The 16,489-nt window shown below is 37.0% G+C and overlaps 2 protein-coding genes across 9 annotated transcripts in view; both read left to right on the forward strand.

The window, feature by feature from the left end:
- Window positions 1-2,444, forward strand: part of LOC135475401 (ankyrin repeat and fibronectin type-III domain-containing protein 1-like) — a 77,195-nt gene extending 74,751 nt beyond the window's left edge. For both annotated transcript variants that reach the window (XM_064755289.1, XM_064755298.1), the window contains one exon: window positions 57-2,444. In XM_064755289.1, the coding sequence (XP_064611359.1) occupies window positions 57-827 (771 nt within the window). In that variant the 3' untranslated portion in view covers window positions 828-2,444. The remainder of the gene's footprint in view (window positions 1-56) is intronic.
- Window positions 740-16,482, forward strand: LOC135475438 (mitochondrial glycine transporter A-like). 7 transcript variants are annotated; one of them, XM_064755346.1, is made up of 12 exons: window positions 6,919-7,334; window positions 7,602-7,672; window positions 8,492-8,603; window positions 8,930-9,042; window positions 9,311-9,395; window positions 10,002-10,072; window positions 10,669-10,774; window positions 11,222-11,291; window positions 13,112-13,210; window positions 14,183-14,349; window positions 15,150-15,242; window positions 15,435-16,481. In XM_064755346.1, the coding sequence occupies exons 3-12, from the start codon at window positions 8,523-8,525 to the stop codon at window positions 15,465-15,467; spliced, it is 918 nt and encodes a 305-aa protein (XP_064611416.1). In that variant the 5' UTR covers window positions 6,919-7,334; window positions 7,602-7,672; window positions 8,492-8,522; the 3' UTR covers window positions 15,468-16,481. The 7 variants fall into 7 exon arrangements, with proteins under 7 accessions (XP_064611455.1, XP_064611416.1, XP_064611424.1 ...); XM_064755354.1 differs by having other exon boundaries at window positions 6,919-7,261; XM_064755370.1 differs by having other exon boundaries at window positions 6,919-7,135.
- Window positions 16,483-16,489: the final 7 nt, after the last annotated feature.

Here is a 16,489-nt window from a genome sequence, read left to right on the forward strand (position 1 = left end):
AACCTTTAAACGGTATGACGAGCATTTTGCTAATTTGTATATTTGTGTGTTTGCAGGCCTTTTCCAATGAAGAGCTTAACCTAGCCAAAGAACGGGTTGATCTGCTGGACAGCTTACAACAAAACCTAGAGAAGGCGTGGAAAGCCATGCGGTGGATTATGGACTTAATATCTTTCGCTCGAGACAAAAATGTTCGTGGTGGGATTCCACTGAGTGTACTTAAGACTCTACCATCGCCTAAGCAATCCCCACAGCAGGCAGGAACAGACTTAGAAAATGAAAATAATAATTCTGAAAGCGTTTGTGATGCAATGACCTGTGAATCTAACCAAATTCGTGTTGGGAAGGATAACCAGAAAATAGCTAAATTCTATGATCCAAATGAAGAGTTGTTGTCTGGACCGACACACTCTCACAGTGATAGATTTCACACCAGGGAACTTAACCCTTTGACTGCAGCCACCTCGCAGAGGACTTCAAAGTCTGGTATTTTACGAGTCTATGCTGCGTATGAGACTGGGCTGGCAAAGGGCACCAGTGTTAAGTTACACGTCACACCAAAGACTACAGCAAGGGAGGTAATCAACCTGGTTGTTCAACAGCTGAACAAGGCTGTGTGCATGAAGGGCCGCAGTGGCCCGATCTACCCAGAGGAACAGCTGAATGAATTCTGTCTGGTGGCAGTGATCGGGGCCAGAGAGAGGGTGCTTAGAGACGACTATCAACCTCTACAGTTACAAAACCCCTGGACAAAAGGACGATTGTATGTGCGCATGAAAAGTAATCTGTTAGCAGCTATACAACAAGGTCAGGCCACAGCTGTATAGTACTGACTGATACGTAGCTAATGGTCAGAGTGTGAACTGAGGTTAAAGGTCAGCCTCTGTTGTTTGTGCTAAGTAGCCTCTAGAATACGGGTCATTTGTCTGCTGCTCTCCCTGCTTGGAGCACAGTCGTTTTACACAGGTTGCTGACAGGTCTGTTACATCCCTTGATCAAGGTGTGGTTCTAGGTTTGGTGTGTGTGGTTTGAGTCTGGTACTTAAACCAAGCCCCAAGATTCCATAGACATATTCAGACTTGTTGAGCTGTCAACAATTTAATCAGATTGCCAGATTTTATTTATTTGAAATATCTTGATGTTTGTAAATAGGAACAGAAAACCTATGTAGATGAATAGGTTTTGGGCTGTGAACAACCATTTCCTGTTAGCATTTTGTACACTAGTCAGGTGGTTCTTTGAGACATGATTGGTGTGATTCCTGACTTGTTTTACACCATGGCTGTTAAGAGTAGCTACATTTGAACATTGCTCCCATCAGTGTGAATCTAAATGGTTATCGTGTTGGTTAGTATTGATGCTTTATCAACAATCCAACAATGTCTCAATAATAGTGATCATTGTTTTGAATCCCACTGCGGCCTCCACAAACAAATAATACAGCTGCCAAAACTGTTTGGATCATCACTAAGGTATTCTCAGATGCCGTTTCAGTTGAACCAAAAAGCCTTGTCCAATCAGTATTAGTACCTCTTTTCCATTGTTGTATGTTATAACATGAAAATCAGATTTTCCAAATACCACAATCGAAATTATGTTTATAGAAGTAACCCTTATAAAATCAGATTTTATTTCCTTTTATTTTTTGTTACACAGACAAATTGACAACATCAGTTTGTTGCTGGAGAAAAATTGATGACCATTCTGTATTAGGTGTTGTCCAGAAAACCAAATACTTAACCTTGAAAACCTTCATTGCACATGAAATAAACATGTATGTGCCTATTTGTGCACATCTAGATTTCCAAAAACTAACTGACATGAATTAATCACCATGACGTGCTAGATTCAAGGGATTATTTTAGGTAACTTTTACATGTCAGAGTTGACAGTCAGTGGTTGGGTTTTTTGTACAGTTTTCTTGATTGTCAAGAAAGAGAATAAGAATACATATTGGTGAAGCAACAAAATTTTCCAGATGACATGAAAAATAGTAATCAACTCTCAGAGACAGTCAGATGTTGCTTGTTTAGACGTAAACCAGCTCACTGCCAAAATTCTTTCCTTTGGTTTTTGATTAGTCAGGGTTTTATTCTTTTCTTTAAACTTTGGTAGTTTTTTTTTCCAGCGCTATTAGTAATCATTCCATACCATATATATTGTTATCTGGCTGGCCCAAGTTGATCTCTTTACCTCTTTTAGCACAACCACTGGTGCAGGGTTATCCTCGGTTACCTCCCTTCTGCACACATCTATTGTGTTAAACACTTTTCATTTTCAAAAGTCTAAACCCATGGGGCCATTCAGTGAGCCGTTAATACTGCATCAACAGATGACACTGTTAAAGTTATTAGATGGTCTCAGTGGTACAAATAGTAATTTATTGGATAGCATCTGTTCATTCTGGAGAATCTGGTCATGAATAAACTTTTTTGTTAACTTAATTCATTATAGTTATTGTTTTTATTTGCTAAATTTCAATCCTAAATTATGATGGGGTGATGTTAATGGATTGGTATGCTGTGGTGGGTGTTCCGTCCTTGATTTGAATCAAAGACTTTTCCAGGTTTTGCAATATATATGGGGGCCATTGCTGGCTCCTCCATGCAGCTGAAGTAGATAGACCACTCGCAGATCTAATGGGTCACAGGCTCAAATCCATCCCTCGCTGGTTCGACTCTCGTTATAACCATAAGTCTGCGTGGTTGCCACGTACCATGTTGATGTTGTACAGCTGTACGATTTTCTATGCTCATAATCTTCAGTAAAAAATAGTACAAGATATTTTACAGTTTAGTAAAGGAAAGACAAAAGGGTCAACTTTGATCTGGCGACTGTTAGGACTTCCATCTCTTTAACACTCTACTGATCGGTTTCTAAGATCATATATATAAAGTAAAGCATAACAAAAGACATATTTCATACTTGTGGCTATTAGATGTGCTGCCATTAATGCATGTAAGCACAAGATTTGCATCAAACCACCAGTTCATTAATGATGGTGCCACATGTGCTCTAATTCCTCAACCTTTTTGCATATGAAAGAGCAATTTACACACATTTTTGGCCAATTTCAGGACTTAAGGAAAAGTATAATTTTATCAGTCTACACAGAATTACGCTTAAATTACCACTTAAATGATCACCATGCAAACATGCAAAAAGGTTGAAGAATTACAGTATATATATATATATATATATATATATATATATAAATAAATAAATGCCAAAGGGGTTTGCCTGCTTTCAGCGGCCACAAAGACACACTTGCATATGGGTGCCATTGGTGTGAATATCTCGCATCCCAACACTTGCATAAGGGTGCCATTGGTGTCAGTATCTCGCATCCCAACACTTGCATAAGGGTGCCATTGGTGTCAGTATCTCCCATCCCAACACTTGCATAAGGGTGCCATTGGTGTCAATATCTCACATCCCAACACTTGCATAAGGGTGCCATTGGTGTCAGTATCTCGCATCCCAACACTTGCATAAGGGTGCCATTGGTGTCAATATCTCGCATCCCAACACTTGCATAAGGGTGCCATTGGTGTCAGTATCTCGCATCCCAACACTTGCATAAGGGTGCCATTGGTGTCAATATCTCACATCCCAACACTTGCATAAGGGTGCCATTGGTGTCAATATCTCACATCCCAACACTTGCATAAGGGTGCCATTGGTGTCAATATCTCACATCCCAACACTTGCATAAGGGTGCCATTGGTGTCAGTATCTCGCATCCTAACAATTCCATAAGGGTGCCATTGGTGTCAGTATCTCACATCCCAACACGAATCAATTAACTAGTCAGTGCACGGTTGCCTTAGATTCATCTTTTCAGGCGTACAAAGGAACACATGGCGGACAAGAAACATCACACTTTGGTTATAATTTCTTGGCCACTGGAATAGCCTGAATTAAGTGGGGATGCAATAAATCTTTCTGTACGGCATACAACAACTTAGATTTGGTAGTAAGGTTATCAGAGAGCTCGCCTGTAGGAGACCCACGAATGCCAAACTCCAGCTCCAAACATGAAGTACTGAAATCGTGAGTTTGATAATTTATGGTAATTAATATCCACACAGGGCATCAGCGATAGATTATCCCCTTGTGTCATTGAGCTTTATATGTATGTAAAACTTCAGGTCAATACATGCTGTATATTTTGAGATACTACCCCTAACATTTCATTCAACATTGATGTTGATGCATGTACACAATACAATAAGCCAGGAATTTGGTAATTAATGGTATTTAATATGTTAACACTGAATCAAGGATGGAATATCCCCTTCATGTTATTTGTGCTCTACATATGTACAAACCCTGAGCTCAATACATGCAGTATTTTTGAGATACCACCCCTAACATTTAGTTTAACACTGATTCAAGTACACAATACAGCAAGTCATGAATTCAGTAATTTGGGGAATTTAAAATGTACACACCGAATCAACGATGGAATAACCCCCACGTGTTACGTGCTCTACATGTGCTCAAACCATGATCTCAGTACCTGCATACTTTTTAAGATAACACCCCTAACACATTTTGTTTAACGTTGCTTTCCCTGTTGTTCGATGCCGACGCTCAGAGTATGAAATAAGCTATGCCTGGACTTTGTGCATGTAGTACAATTGTTATTCCACTGAACAAATTTCAAATTTTGTATACTGGTCCATGCTGGGAAGAAATAGACAGGTTCAATCAAATTTTGTATACTGGTCCATGCTGGGAAGAAATAGATAGGTTCAATCAAATTTTGTATACTGGTCCGCCTGGGAAGAAATAGATAGGTTCAATCAAATTTTGTATACTGGTCCATGCTGGGAAGAAATAGATAGGTTCAATCAAATTTTGTATACTGGTCCATGCTGGGAAGAAATAGATAGGTTCAATCAAATTTTGTATACTGGTCCATGCTGGGAAGAAATAGATAGGTTCAATCAAATTTTGTATACTGGTCCATGCTGGGAAGAAATAGATAGGTTCAATCAAATTTTGTATACTGGTCCATGCTGGGAAGAAATAGATAGGTTCAATCAAATTTTGTATACTGGTCCATGCTGGGAAGAAATAGATAGGTTCAATCAAATTTCTGGTTTCTATATACATGTATAGCACCACATTACACATGAATGGAAAGTTTGTCATGTGAACACAATTTAAGACATACCAGGGTTTTCAAATTTCGTACATAAGTTTATACTGGGATGAGCATCTGCAGTGGATATTAAGTTGCGGCTGATTCGTTCAAAGTTTGGGTTTCAGTAGCAATCAACGGACTCAAAATACCCATTCAGGGAAATACACATATATACTACCGGACTACCGTTGGCAAATCAAGCAATTCATCCATATTGTTTACAAATGCATTGGCAAAGTATCAACAGCACTTGCTCCTGACCAGTTATGAAACTACAGACTCGAACCCAGCTCCTGCTAGTTCAATTGCGATTTCAGGACAGGTATCATGCCACGGTTTCCCTTGGGCGCTTAGTTTCCATTGCCCATATGAATGGCTGCCATCATAAGTGTAAAATACAATTACTTGAGTATCTGATACAGTTAAAGAGCAGCAAATTAGATAAATTATATAACTTTCTTTGAGTAAAATTTGCAGTGCCTAAGCCTGCTCACCTAAAAATATTATAGTTTGTAGCTCCTTATCTGGCTATAAAACTTGGCATAAAGGAAAGTACATGTACATGAATATAAACGTAAGTATTGTCTTTGTTTTTCGATGGGCAATGGGCATGGAGAGTAATTTGGTTTACAATACGTGCACCAACAAGCAGTTAGATCAAACCCCATGCAGTAACACAGCTACATTACTGCCTCAGCGAAAAAAAACTACATTGTTTTTTATATAATAGAATTTCCTAACATGAAACTTAAAATCCATACTGCTGTGAGATTACAGACTACAAGATATAACATACAATTCATTTATGAAGGTTTTGTTGTACTAAAACGTGCGAACAATATCAAATACTGCAGTGTTAGATACAGGGTTTAAATTAAAGTCAATGGCAGTTTAGGTAACTGGTGTCGCCCTTTGTCAAAACATATTTAACTTAGCACAATATACAGCATGCTACATGTTTCTGAATAATTAGGACGTCACCCGAGGTAATGTCGAATCAAGGCTTATGGAATTTAACAACATAAATTATAAAAGCGTTTCAACTTCATTTTCTTTGCAAGAATATGGACTCCCAACACATCGATACGCAGAGCTTGTGTTGTTACGCGTCACTGATTAAAGGCAACTTTGGTTGCAAGTATGACTGATTTTACAGACAGCTGAATATGGCTAGAAGGACTAGACTATTGAACAGTAGTCGACCCGGTAGGCCAACAGGTGATTTAACGGCCTCCTGATGTCAGATATCTGCAAATTTAATTGTTTGTGATCATATCCTGCTTTGTACTAAACACAACCCAACAATAAAGGGCTCAAAATAATCATTTTAAAACAGTGAATATATGCAAGGTACGGTACATAAAAAGACCAGTAATTAAGATTAATCTAATTATGTTCAAAGATATTGACATGGGCTAAAACATACATTTCTCTTTGTATGTTATCATGTTTTTCACATCATTCAACAGCTAAAGAAATGTAACTGACATAAACTGTAAACTTTGGATGATTCATATGACACGGTAATTGTCAAAATTGTCTATAAATGTGTGTAGGGTGAACATTATTTGTGTTATAGTCTGCATCCAAAGTTCAAAATTTAGAGCAAAAAATGAAAAGTAGTTCTCACCCCCAAGCCTTCAATTTGGACTTTCCATGCTTCAGAAAGGCTATACATGTATGTTGGCTTTGACAACCTGTATTCCTTAATATCACCTGTTTGGTCGGCGCTGGGGAGACAACCGCGTCAAGTCCAAATATGAAAATGGCGAGCATTGCCATTTGTGTGGATGTGGCTGCACATCTGTTGGGCTAAACTACGCTGACAATCTGGAGTAAAAGCTCTGCCAGCTAGATGAAGAAAGAAAGCAAAATCACTTTCTTTTCGTGACTGCGTTATCATCTATAACATTCGAGTGTTGTCAATGTAACACTATATATGCAAGGCTGTATTTGAAGAGGTTACACAACAACAACAACATGGTTATTTACCTATAACGCTGAATGTTGCTAAATTTCCAGCTAATACTGCGACACATGGAAATATCTATCGAACGACAATAATGTCGTTCACGCCGAATGGGTTCACGCAGATTTAGGCGAGAAAAGGTGGAGGCCTTTTATCCGCATTAGTTTGCAGGAACCCCATCCTTCTCTCATCCAAATATAGCTGCATGATTAAGTGAGACTCCTGATATGATGGTTCACCTTATTGGTATATTGTGGCTGAGATGGCCGTCATTTACAGAGATAAAACTGAGTGCTGTGATATATATGTGAGATATTACACAATTTTTGGGATTATTATACAAAACGCCAATCAATTAAAAAGTCAAAAAGAAAGGAAGATGGGGTTATACTGGCCCTCTATGAATGAATTGGATACTGCTGACATCTGAGCGCATGCCGTTTTACTTGTGCCTTTTAATTACTTACACCTCAATTACAGGCAAAGACCACTTTGAAGTGAAGTATGTAAGGTGGGTGTTCCGCACGGGGCTTTCAGAAGTGACTCAGAAGGTATCAGTTACATCACATCTGTATCTTTTGTCTGAAATAATTTGTTTCAAGGCCAAGTGGGCGAATGCATTCATACCTTTATATATATGTCACAAATTTTCTATATGCATAACAACCTCTGATATATTTTTACAGATGTATCAAGGTACACTGAAATGTCAGAAAAAATAAACAAGAGGTTATTGTCTATAAAGAAACTTTGTGATGTTACTCTGTCAACTTCTCTATGCTTTTTGAAGAACTGATATGTATATGCATTTTGAATGATGAAATGTACCAGTCTAATGTGTGTTAAGTAGTAAACACCTTTTGTGATGTCATAGCTAGCATTATGGTCAGAAAAGGTCACCATAGAATAAAGTATTGAGATGCATTTTACTAGATTGAACAAGTTTTAAGAAAGAAAAAAATCCAACTATATTCCTGGACTGTTTTTAATGGTCTTTCATTTGATACATACCTCATTTTAGTGTCTTCTTTGCCTTTAATTGGGGGAAGTGGGGGGGATGTTGAATAAATAACATGAAAGAATATCAATTAAACTCTGCTTGACAGACATGTACATGTATGTTCAAGACTATAAACTTGGTTTACATTCACAAGTTACATATGCTGTGCAGTACTATTGTTTAAGATACTGTAATTTCTAAATATTGTTAGTCATAGTTCTTAGAATATGGTCCAGTGTTGTTCATTTCCCTATACCTTAATTTCTATGTTATTTTTCACCCACCTGTCTTCTCACTTCTGCCAAATGCAGGTTAATTACTTGGAACAGGTTGTGCTTGATCTTGAATACAGATCAATAATTTATTTCAGGAGCATATTGAAGATGTAAGCATGTGTAAGGATGGTCACAAGTCCTTCATCTGATATTGGAACCAATCAAATGAACAAATATTCATCGTGGAGTGCATTTATAACCAATTCCGTAAGTACATTTAAACTGGAAAGTGGGTATCCCGAGTCCCAGGTGACAGTGTAGGCACAGTTACTTTAGAAATGTATGTGTCTATACTGTTTTTTTGTCTAGTTTGCACTTTGCTTCTGCAGCATTAAGTTATGGCTAAATCAACGAATAACCCACCTTAAAGATAAATAATTTGAAGGTGATAGGTGATGGTTCTACAGAAGCAGAAGATGTCACTAGTTGAACAACTTTGTTTCTTTCACTGTGTATGACTCTTCCAATGGGGAGCTAAACCTGTAAGTGAATCAACTGTATTAAACATGTAATGTTGTGGTGTGTACTTTCAGCCGGGAGTGTTTAGGTCATTTCTTGCCGGTTCTATCAGCGGAACATGTTCAACAATTATCTTCCAGCCTTTAGACTTGGTCAAGACCAGACTTCAGTCATCCATCACCACAGGGTACATGTATAATGTAACTTAAGTATACTTGGTTGTGAAAAAATATGAAAATGATGAAGACAGAAAGAAAGTTTTCATTCAGGTATATCAAATTGTGCACCAGTTAAACTCTTGTGTAAAAAATATTATTACAATCTATCTTTTTATACAGTAATAATATCTGAGAACAATCCTTCCATTGATGTCTTGCATGCCCTGATGATAATTTGACAGAGTTGTTGCATGGTCCTGCTGTTTGGGTTAGTGACATCAGTCTTATTTTTCTCAGGTGCCCGCAGGTTGGGGTTGTGGGAGTGTTCCGCTCTGTGGTGAAGACAGAGTCTTTTGCTAGACTGTGGAGAGGTACAGTACCTGTGAGTTCATCAACTAACACTACATATGTACCCTTAGGTCTGAAATATTTTGACTTGTAGCTCAAGCATTGCTGACAATACAGACAATAGGAGAAGTTGTGTACAGTGCTGTCCTTGATATCTAACATTGCATGCAACTTGCTTGCTTATGATAGGAACCTATAATTAAAGATGTACAGCATAGAGAGTAAAACTAGAGCAGCGATGACATGATAGCTGGCAAATGGTCACACATAGCCGGTGAAATATGGCCTCCTTGTCATTCCATGGGGTAAGCATGAGAAAAGATTTGGTATTTAGCCCTAAGTCTGTGTCACAAAGCTGTTCTATAAATTTTAATATTCTTTACAGAATATTTCAAGCTGGATGTGCAAACTTGGCCTAAATGGTACTACCACAGTATACAATCAGCGATCAAAGTTTTGTTGATTTGATGCAAATATTTAAGAGTTTTATGTGGATTATAATTTTAGGATTTAACCGGTTGCTTTAAGTTTATGAAATTGTCCTCTGGGATCATATAATAATATTTGATCAAGGAAGTAAACTGGTTTATACAAAGTTTGAATAATATGCATATACTTTCTTGAGCTCTTTTTATTCCAGTCTTTAGCCAGATGTGTTCCAGGCATTGGTATTTACTTTGGCACCTTACATTGGATTAAGACAACTGTGAGGTAAACATGTTCTGTTTGGCAAATCGGTATATTGTCACCCGATTTATAGTCCTTAGATGTACAAAGTACATGTATTGCTCATTCTCAACACTAAAAGACATGCTAACCTGTGGATGGTTGTGAATTCCACCAAACTCTGCCTGGTTTCCTCCCACCATTATGCTGGCTGCTGTCATAGAAGTGAAATATTCTTGAGGACACCACTGAAATAAAGAAATAAATTAAGAACATGCTTTTTCATATCAAGCTTTGGGGTTTGGCCCCTTAAATCAGGGAAAGTGATTTTTTCGATGCTAAACTAAATTTGTTTTACATTACTAGAAGTTTTAGAAGCAAGAAAGAAAGGTACTTTGCTTCATTTGTTTCAAGTCTGTTTTTAGTTTCAACTTGGTACAGCTGCTATAGTTTGTCATTCATCCGATCTTCTAATCTAATATTGATCCTGTTTGAAAGGGCTTTATAAAGATGGCCTGTATATATGTACTTCAGGTTTATGGTACTTATGGGTTTTTAGGGATGATATCTCAGGTCAGAATGCTTGCTACATCATAATCCTGATATACTTAGTAATTCCTTGAATGCTTTTGTGTTGTTAGGATAGAAAAGCCTGGAATGTTTGAAAATGGAGTAATGGGTGCAAGTGCTAGGACAGTAGCTGGCATTATAGTTCTTCCCGTTACTGTTGTTAAGACAAGGTTTGAGGTAAAGTATGCTTGTTTATAATGTAATTCACAAAACTTTGTTTTATATGTATGAAAGAGGATGATAAGAACCCAAACCTGTCACACCCACAAAAGATGCGTGGTTACCTTTTGAAAATGCAGGACTTAATAACGAATGCCACATCATGGGCATGTCTGCCACAAAATGTTTGCAGTACCTATACTTCCCTTTGCCTAGAATTTGGTAAAATTTGATGCCATTTGTAGTAACCCATTTTGCTGTTCTGCGACACATGCTGAGAGAAAAGCCGTATATACAGTGTTATGCAGTTTATTTTCGAGCAACAGATGTTGTGGGACAAGAGAGTGAGTACGGACAAGATGTGTAAGCATATTCCTATGTTGTTGTCCCCCTATGACAAAATGGATTACAATGTACAAATGTACTATACCCCTTTTCTTGACGTTTGCATTCTCTTCATTGCAGAGTAAGGAATTTGGCTATAGCAGTATGTCAAAGGCTTTGCTATCCATCTACAAAACAGAGGGTGGAAAAGGTGAGTTACCTAGAGATAAGAATCTGTATTGTATATTTATATGTTGAGGTATAAGCCAAATGTGGCAAAAATGGGAAGCCTGCATAGCCTCCATGTAGGAGTGGAGAAACAGTAAAAGTTAATTTCACCTTGTATGATTGTAGATACATGTAGCTTTAATTTTCTGGGCCACCAAGGTCTCCCAATGTGTACTGACTTCAAGTTTCTGAGCAATCAAGTGTTCTCCAAGACTTGGGCTTTTAGTTTGCTGTTATGAAATAAGGTGAGGTATTGCAATTGTAGGGGAGAAGTGGTGTCAGTGTTGGTGTCGGAGTAAGTTTTTTTGTTTGGGTCACTTGAGTAAGCTTTTTTGTTTGGGTCACTTGAGTAAGCTTTTTTGTTTGGGTCACTTGAGTAAGCTTTTTTGTTTGGGTCACTTGAGTAAGCTTTTATGTTTGCACCTGCTAGTCTCACAGTTTTTACATCATCTTTATGAAACTTGGTGGGAATGATGAACATGATTTGGACATTTACTCTTTTTGATTATAAATTAGGAATGTTTGCATTTTTATTCAGATTATCAGGTTTTGGACTAAGGTTTTTTATTTGGATCACCTGCTGCCAGAGTTTTCACACCATCTTGCTTAAACTTGGTGGGGACGATGAGCATGCTTTGAAGACCTCATTAAATAAATGCTTTTAAATAATTAGGTATATTTTTATTTTTATTCAAATTATCAGGTTTTGGATTTTCGCATTTTATCTTAGCTAGTACTGTTTAGTTTTGTTGGCTAAGGTAAGGTTTTATGTTTGGGTCAGATATTCCAACAGTTTTCATGTCATCTTTATGAAACTTGGTGGGAATGATGAATAGGATTTGATGATTTACTCATTTTGAATAATTAGTGATATTTGCATTTTTCATTCACTGTTACAATGTAAGCTTTTGTGTTTGAGTCAGCTGTCTTCAACGTTTTCACAATATGTGAATGAATCTTCTTGAGCTTGATAAACATGCTATGAAGATGTTGACATTATACTTGATTTTTCTGTTTTGGTAAAAACTACCTTGTTTTGGACTTGCTGTGTTCACGTTCCTTTCATAGGTGTATATGTAGCCTCAGAGGAAGGTTTTATCTTTGAGTCAGTTGTTATCACTTTTCAACATATCTTCATGAAACTTAGGCTTCCATTTGAAATGAAGCCATTACCTGCACAGTTCAAGCCATGGAAGAAATAAAATATCCTTCTGATGTGTCTAATTTCAGGAAAGCGTCTGTAAGTGGTTGGTCACTTACCTAGTCACCTAGATATCGCCAGATATTGCCTAGTCGATAATAAACATGAACACGTCACACTGCTCTTGATAATGGTGATGTGATGAAGCCCTGCTAAAAACAAGTTTTACTTATCAAAAAATATTTAAAGTCAGTATATTTATTTATTTATTTATTTGCTTGGTGGTTTATGCCGCACTCAAGAATATTTCACTTATATGATGGCGGCCAGCATTATGGTGGGAGAAAACCGGACAGATCCCGGGGGAAACACACAACCATCCGCAGGTTGCTGATGGACCTTCCCACGTACGGCCGGAGAGGAAGCTAGAACTCTCAGCAATCGCATTAAAGATACTTTGAATACTAGTCTTTCATTGAAAGACAATAAGCAGGTGTTGTCTTATACAGGTGTCACTGATTCAAGAGGTTGTTTTCCTCTGCACATGCAGGTTTATAATGAAATAATCCTCTATACAGTGTAAAGCTTAGTTTAATTAATCAGGTAAATTATTTTTTTTTTTTGGACCAGATTTGCAGCCAAATATCAATGTTCTTTTTCAGGTCTCTTTAGTGGTATGATTCCAACATTGTTAAGAGATGTTCCATATTCGGGCCTCTACCTCATGTTTTATTTGGAAATAAAACAATCTCTCCCATCGGGTAGGTAAACTTACAAATATGTTTGCTGAGTTCGCTGAAGAACAGGTTCGAACCTGACTTGAACTCAATGTCTCATTGTTTGTGTTGCCTTGATGACAAAAAGTGGTTGACAGTCTTCATGTGGCCATTTGTACGTTGAAGACGTCTTTTCTTCCAGTAATATGGCAGGCATATATGTATTTGTACGTCACACACTGAGTGAAATTTGCCAGTAACTTGTCAAAGGTTGGTGGTTTACACCAGATACATAGATGTCTTCAACCCATAAAATGCTTAGGTATGGTATTAAACAACAATCAAGTAAATATAAAACTAGAAGGCATTCCGAGCACAAACAGTACTCTGCAAGGCATTATTACAAGTAAGCGAAAAATATGCATTTGTGTTTTATCTGACAATGGTGACATAATCGATTGATCTTTAGTCTTTGCCTTACCTGTGCACAAAAGTTCTTCCAAATCTCTATATAGCTTTAATGAAAATCTTTGAGATATGAAGTATTAAAAGAGAAAACAGTGTTTTGTGAAATTCTGCTTTGGAAGCCAATTTTTTGTAACCATTAACAATTATTGTGTACCAACAGTTTCATTATCCAGCATAAAAAGTACTTTCTATTCAGCATTCTTAGTTGTTTTACACTGGGAAACCTAATTTGTTCAGTGTACTTGTAAGAAAAAATGTTACCCTAATTCTTCTAAACTTTGGGACAGATATTAGTAGTGTTGAAAGTAGAATATTACATTTCTTTTCCATCCTTTTGGAAAACTGAAGATAGGAGTATGTTGTTCATTAGATGGTCTAATCATGAGAAAAAAGCAACTCAATATTCCTGCTAGAATTACATATATATTGGCTAAAATGAGCAGACCAGGTATCCCAAATAATACAAGAAATAGGGTAAGTGTGCATTATATAGCAAGACATGCCAAGTAAATGAATACAAAAAATGTGTAAAAGTTTTCTTTGTTTCAGGCCCCATTTTGGAAAAGTACTCTCCTGCAGTTCACTTTTCTGCGGGTTTATTGGCAGGGGTGCTGGCATCTTTCTCAACTCAACCTGCTGATGTGATAAAAACACATTCACAGCTGTACCCTCACAAGTTTTCTCGGTTAAGGACAACCATTGCCTATGTCTACCAGGTATTTACATCATATTCATTTATTTATTTAATTGCTGTATTACGCCATACTCAAGAATATTTCACTTAAACGATGACGGTCAGCATTATGGAGGGGGAAACCGGGCAGAGCCCAGAGAAACCCACGATCAACCACAGGTTTCTGACAGACCTTCCCATGTACGGCCGTCATACTCAAGTCATTAAATATGGAACATCATATTAAATGTTTTATGCTGTGGGTATGGTCACATCACTGTTATGAGACAAAGTACATGTATTGAATAATGACAGAAACTTCAGATCCCAAACAAACAAAGCCAGACACTGAATTTTAGAGAAATATTTGAATTGTAACATGGGCTGTTCCATTCTCAGTGTTTGATATTGGCATTGCTAAGGAAAAATTTTCTAAAATCTTCATTTATTACATATGTGTACCCATAAACAAAAACCTGATGTACAGAAATATTTGGTCTAGGCAGAAAACAAATGCATCTGGTACTGATACCCACTATAAGCATGTTATAAAACGTTTGAAATTTGTAAATTGTGAGTTCATCATATAATCTCATCTTTCCTCATGGTGAGATTGCCAAGCCTTATCACTAGCTTAGTACTTTCCTTCAGAATAACGGTTTTAGAAGTTTATCGTTTGTTGTCCATGGAACTCCGGACTGAGATTATTGTCAATAAAGATTGTGTTATGAATGACACGCATATGCTACAGATTCCAACTTACCATCTGTGACAAAGGTGTATAATGCAATACAGTGTATGTATATTCACATGAGCAAATTTACGCGGAACTAACCATTTCAGAATGATGGCTGGACAGGGTTTTTCCGTGGTATTGTACCCAGAACTTTAAAGAGGACTTTGGTGGGTGCCATGGCTTGGACTGTCTATGAGGAGGTAATGTTAAGTATTTTTTGTAAATTTGATTAACTTAATAAAAATACATTGACCATAACAGAAAAATTATTAGCATCAGTGACATTCTGGTGTCTATGTATTAGTTGGTTAGTTCTGTAAACATAACAATATATCATGTTATACATCAATAGATATGCTGGGTTTTAATGTTCATCAATGATTCCCTTTCAGCTGATGCAGAAAATGGGTTTGAAGACCGTGTAAGAGTCAGATATATTCAATTCACTGAGAAATTGAATCTGTGACGTGCTGCTCGTCGTCATCTATACAGACAGAGGAGATATGATATTCAGTTGTGCAACAGTAGCACGGCTCTGATTGGCTGACTTGTGGGAAAGTGTCCACTTACTGAGATAATGTTGCCAAAATGGATGTCACAGAGCAGCATTTAGCCTGTATTTGGTGATCGATACCTGATGATGCTCTAAACAATAATCACACATTCAGGTGGTACATATAACTGTTACCTGTATATATGGTTTGATTATGGTTATACTGAAGTACTTAGGTAGACATTCCAGCCTTTTAATTCATAGTATGCAAAGGTACATAGCTTGTGTACTTGTATTTTGTGGTTTTGTGATGATCCTCATTAATCTTGATCCCAGTATTATGCAGTGATAGTGATTGAATTGGTGCTATTTTAGATTATACTTATAAATTTCACACTTCTTAGAGGTGTGACAAGTCAAAGTGATTCATTGCATGTTGGTAAATGCTGAATGAGATATTTTTCACAGTTCATTTATCTAAAGATGTAGATATGGAGGAGATAAAAAATGTGGTCAACCACAGATGATATCAGTCTTAATATTCATAGTTTAATCGTCTTTGAATCTACATGCAAATTACAAAGTCGTGCTAAAGTGAAAGCATATTTTGGGAAAGATAACTTTGACCTTGATGGTTATCAGAGTTACAGATTTGCTGCATTTTACATGTTTAGATGATAGCATTTCTAGAACTTCCATCTCAAGAGGATGAGCAATTGTATGTAATGGATTTGTTTGAAGAAAACCATTGTATTTAATGTGAAGGTAGAGGTTTAGGTATCATTCTGTTATAATTTCTGATCAGACTGGCCAAGTGAATGAAGCTGTGATAAATAGAAAACAGTACCAGTTGGCCTTGTTTCCAGTAAACTACATAATACTTGACAGTTCATTCTGAAAATCTTGAGAATTTTAAGTTTGATTTTTAATTAAAATAATTTACTACAAATCAGA

The sequence above is a fragment of the Liolophura sinensis genome, chromosome 1, assembly GCF_032854445.1.
Source record: "Liolophura sinensis isolate JHLJ2023 chromosome 1, CUHK_Ljap_v2, whole genome shotgun sequence".
NCBI lineage: Eukaryota > Metazoa > Mollusca > Polyplacophora > Chitonida > Chitonidae > Liolophura > Liolophura sinensis.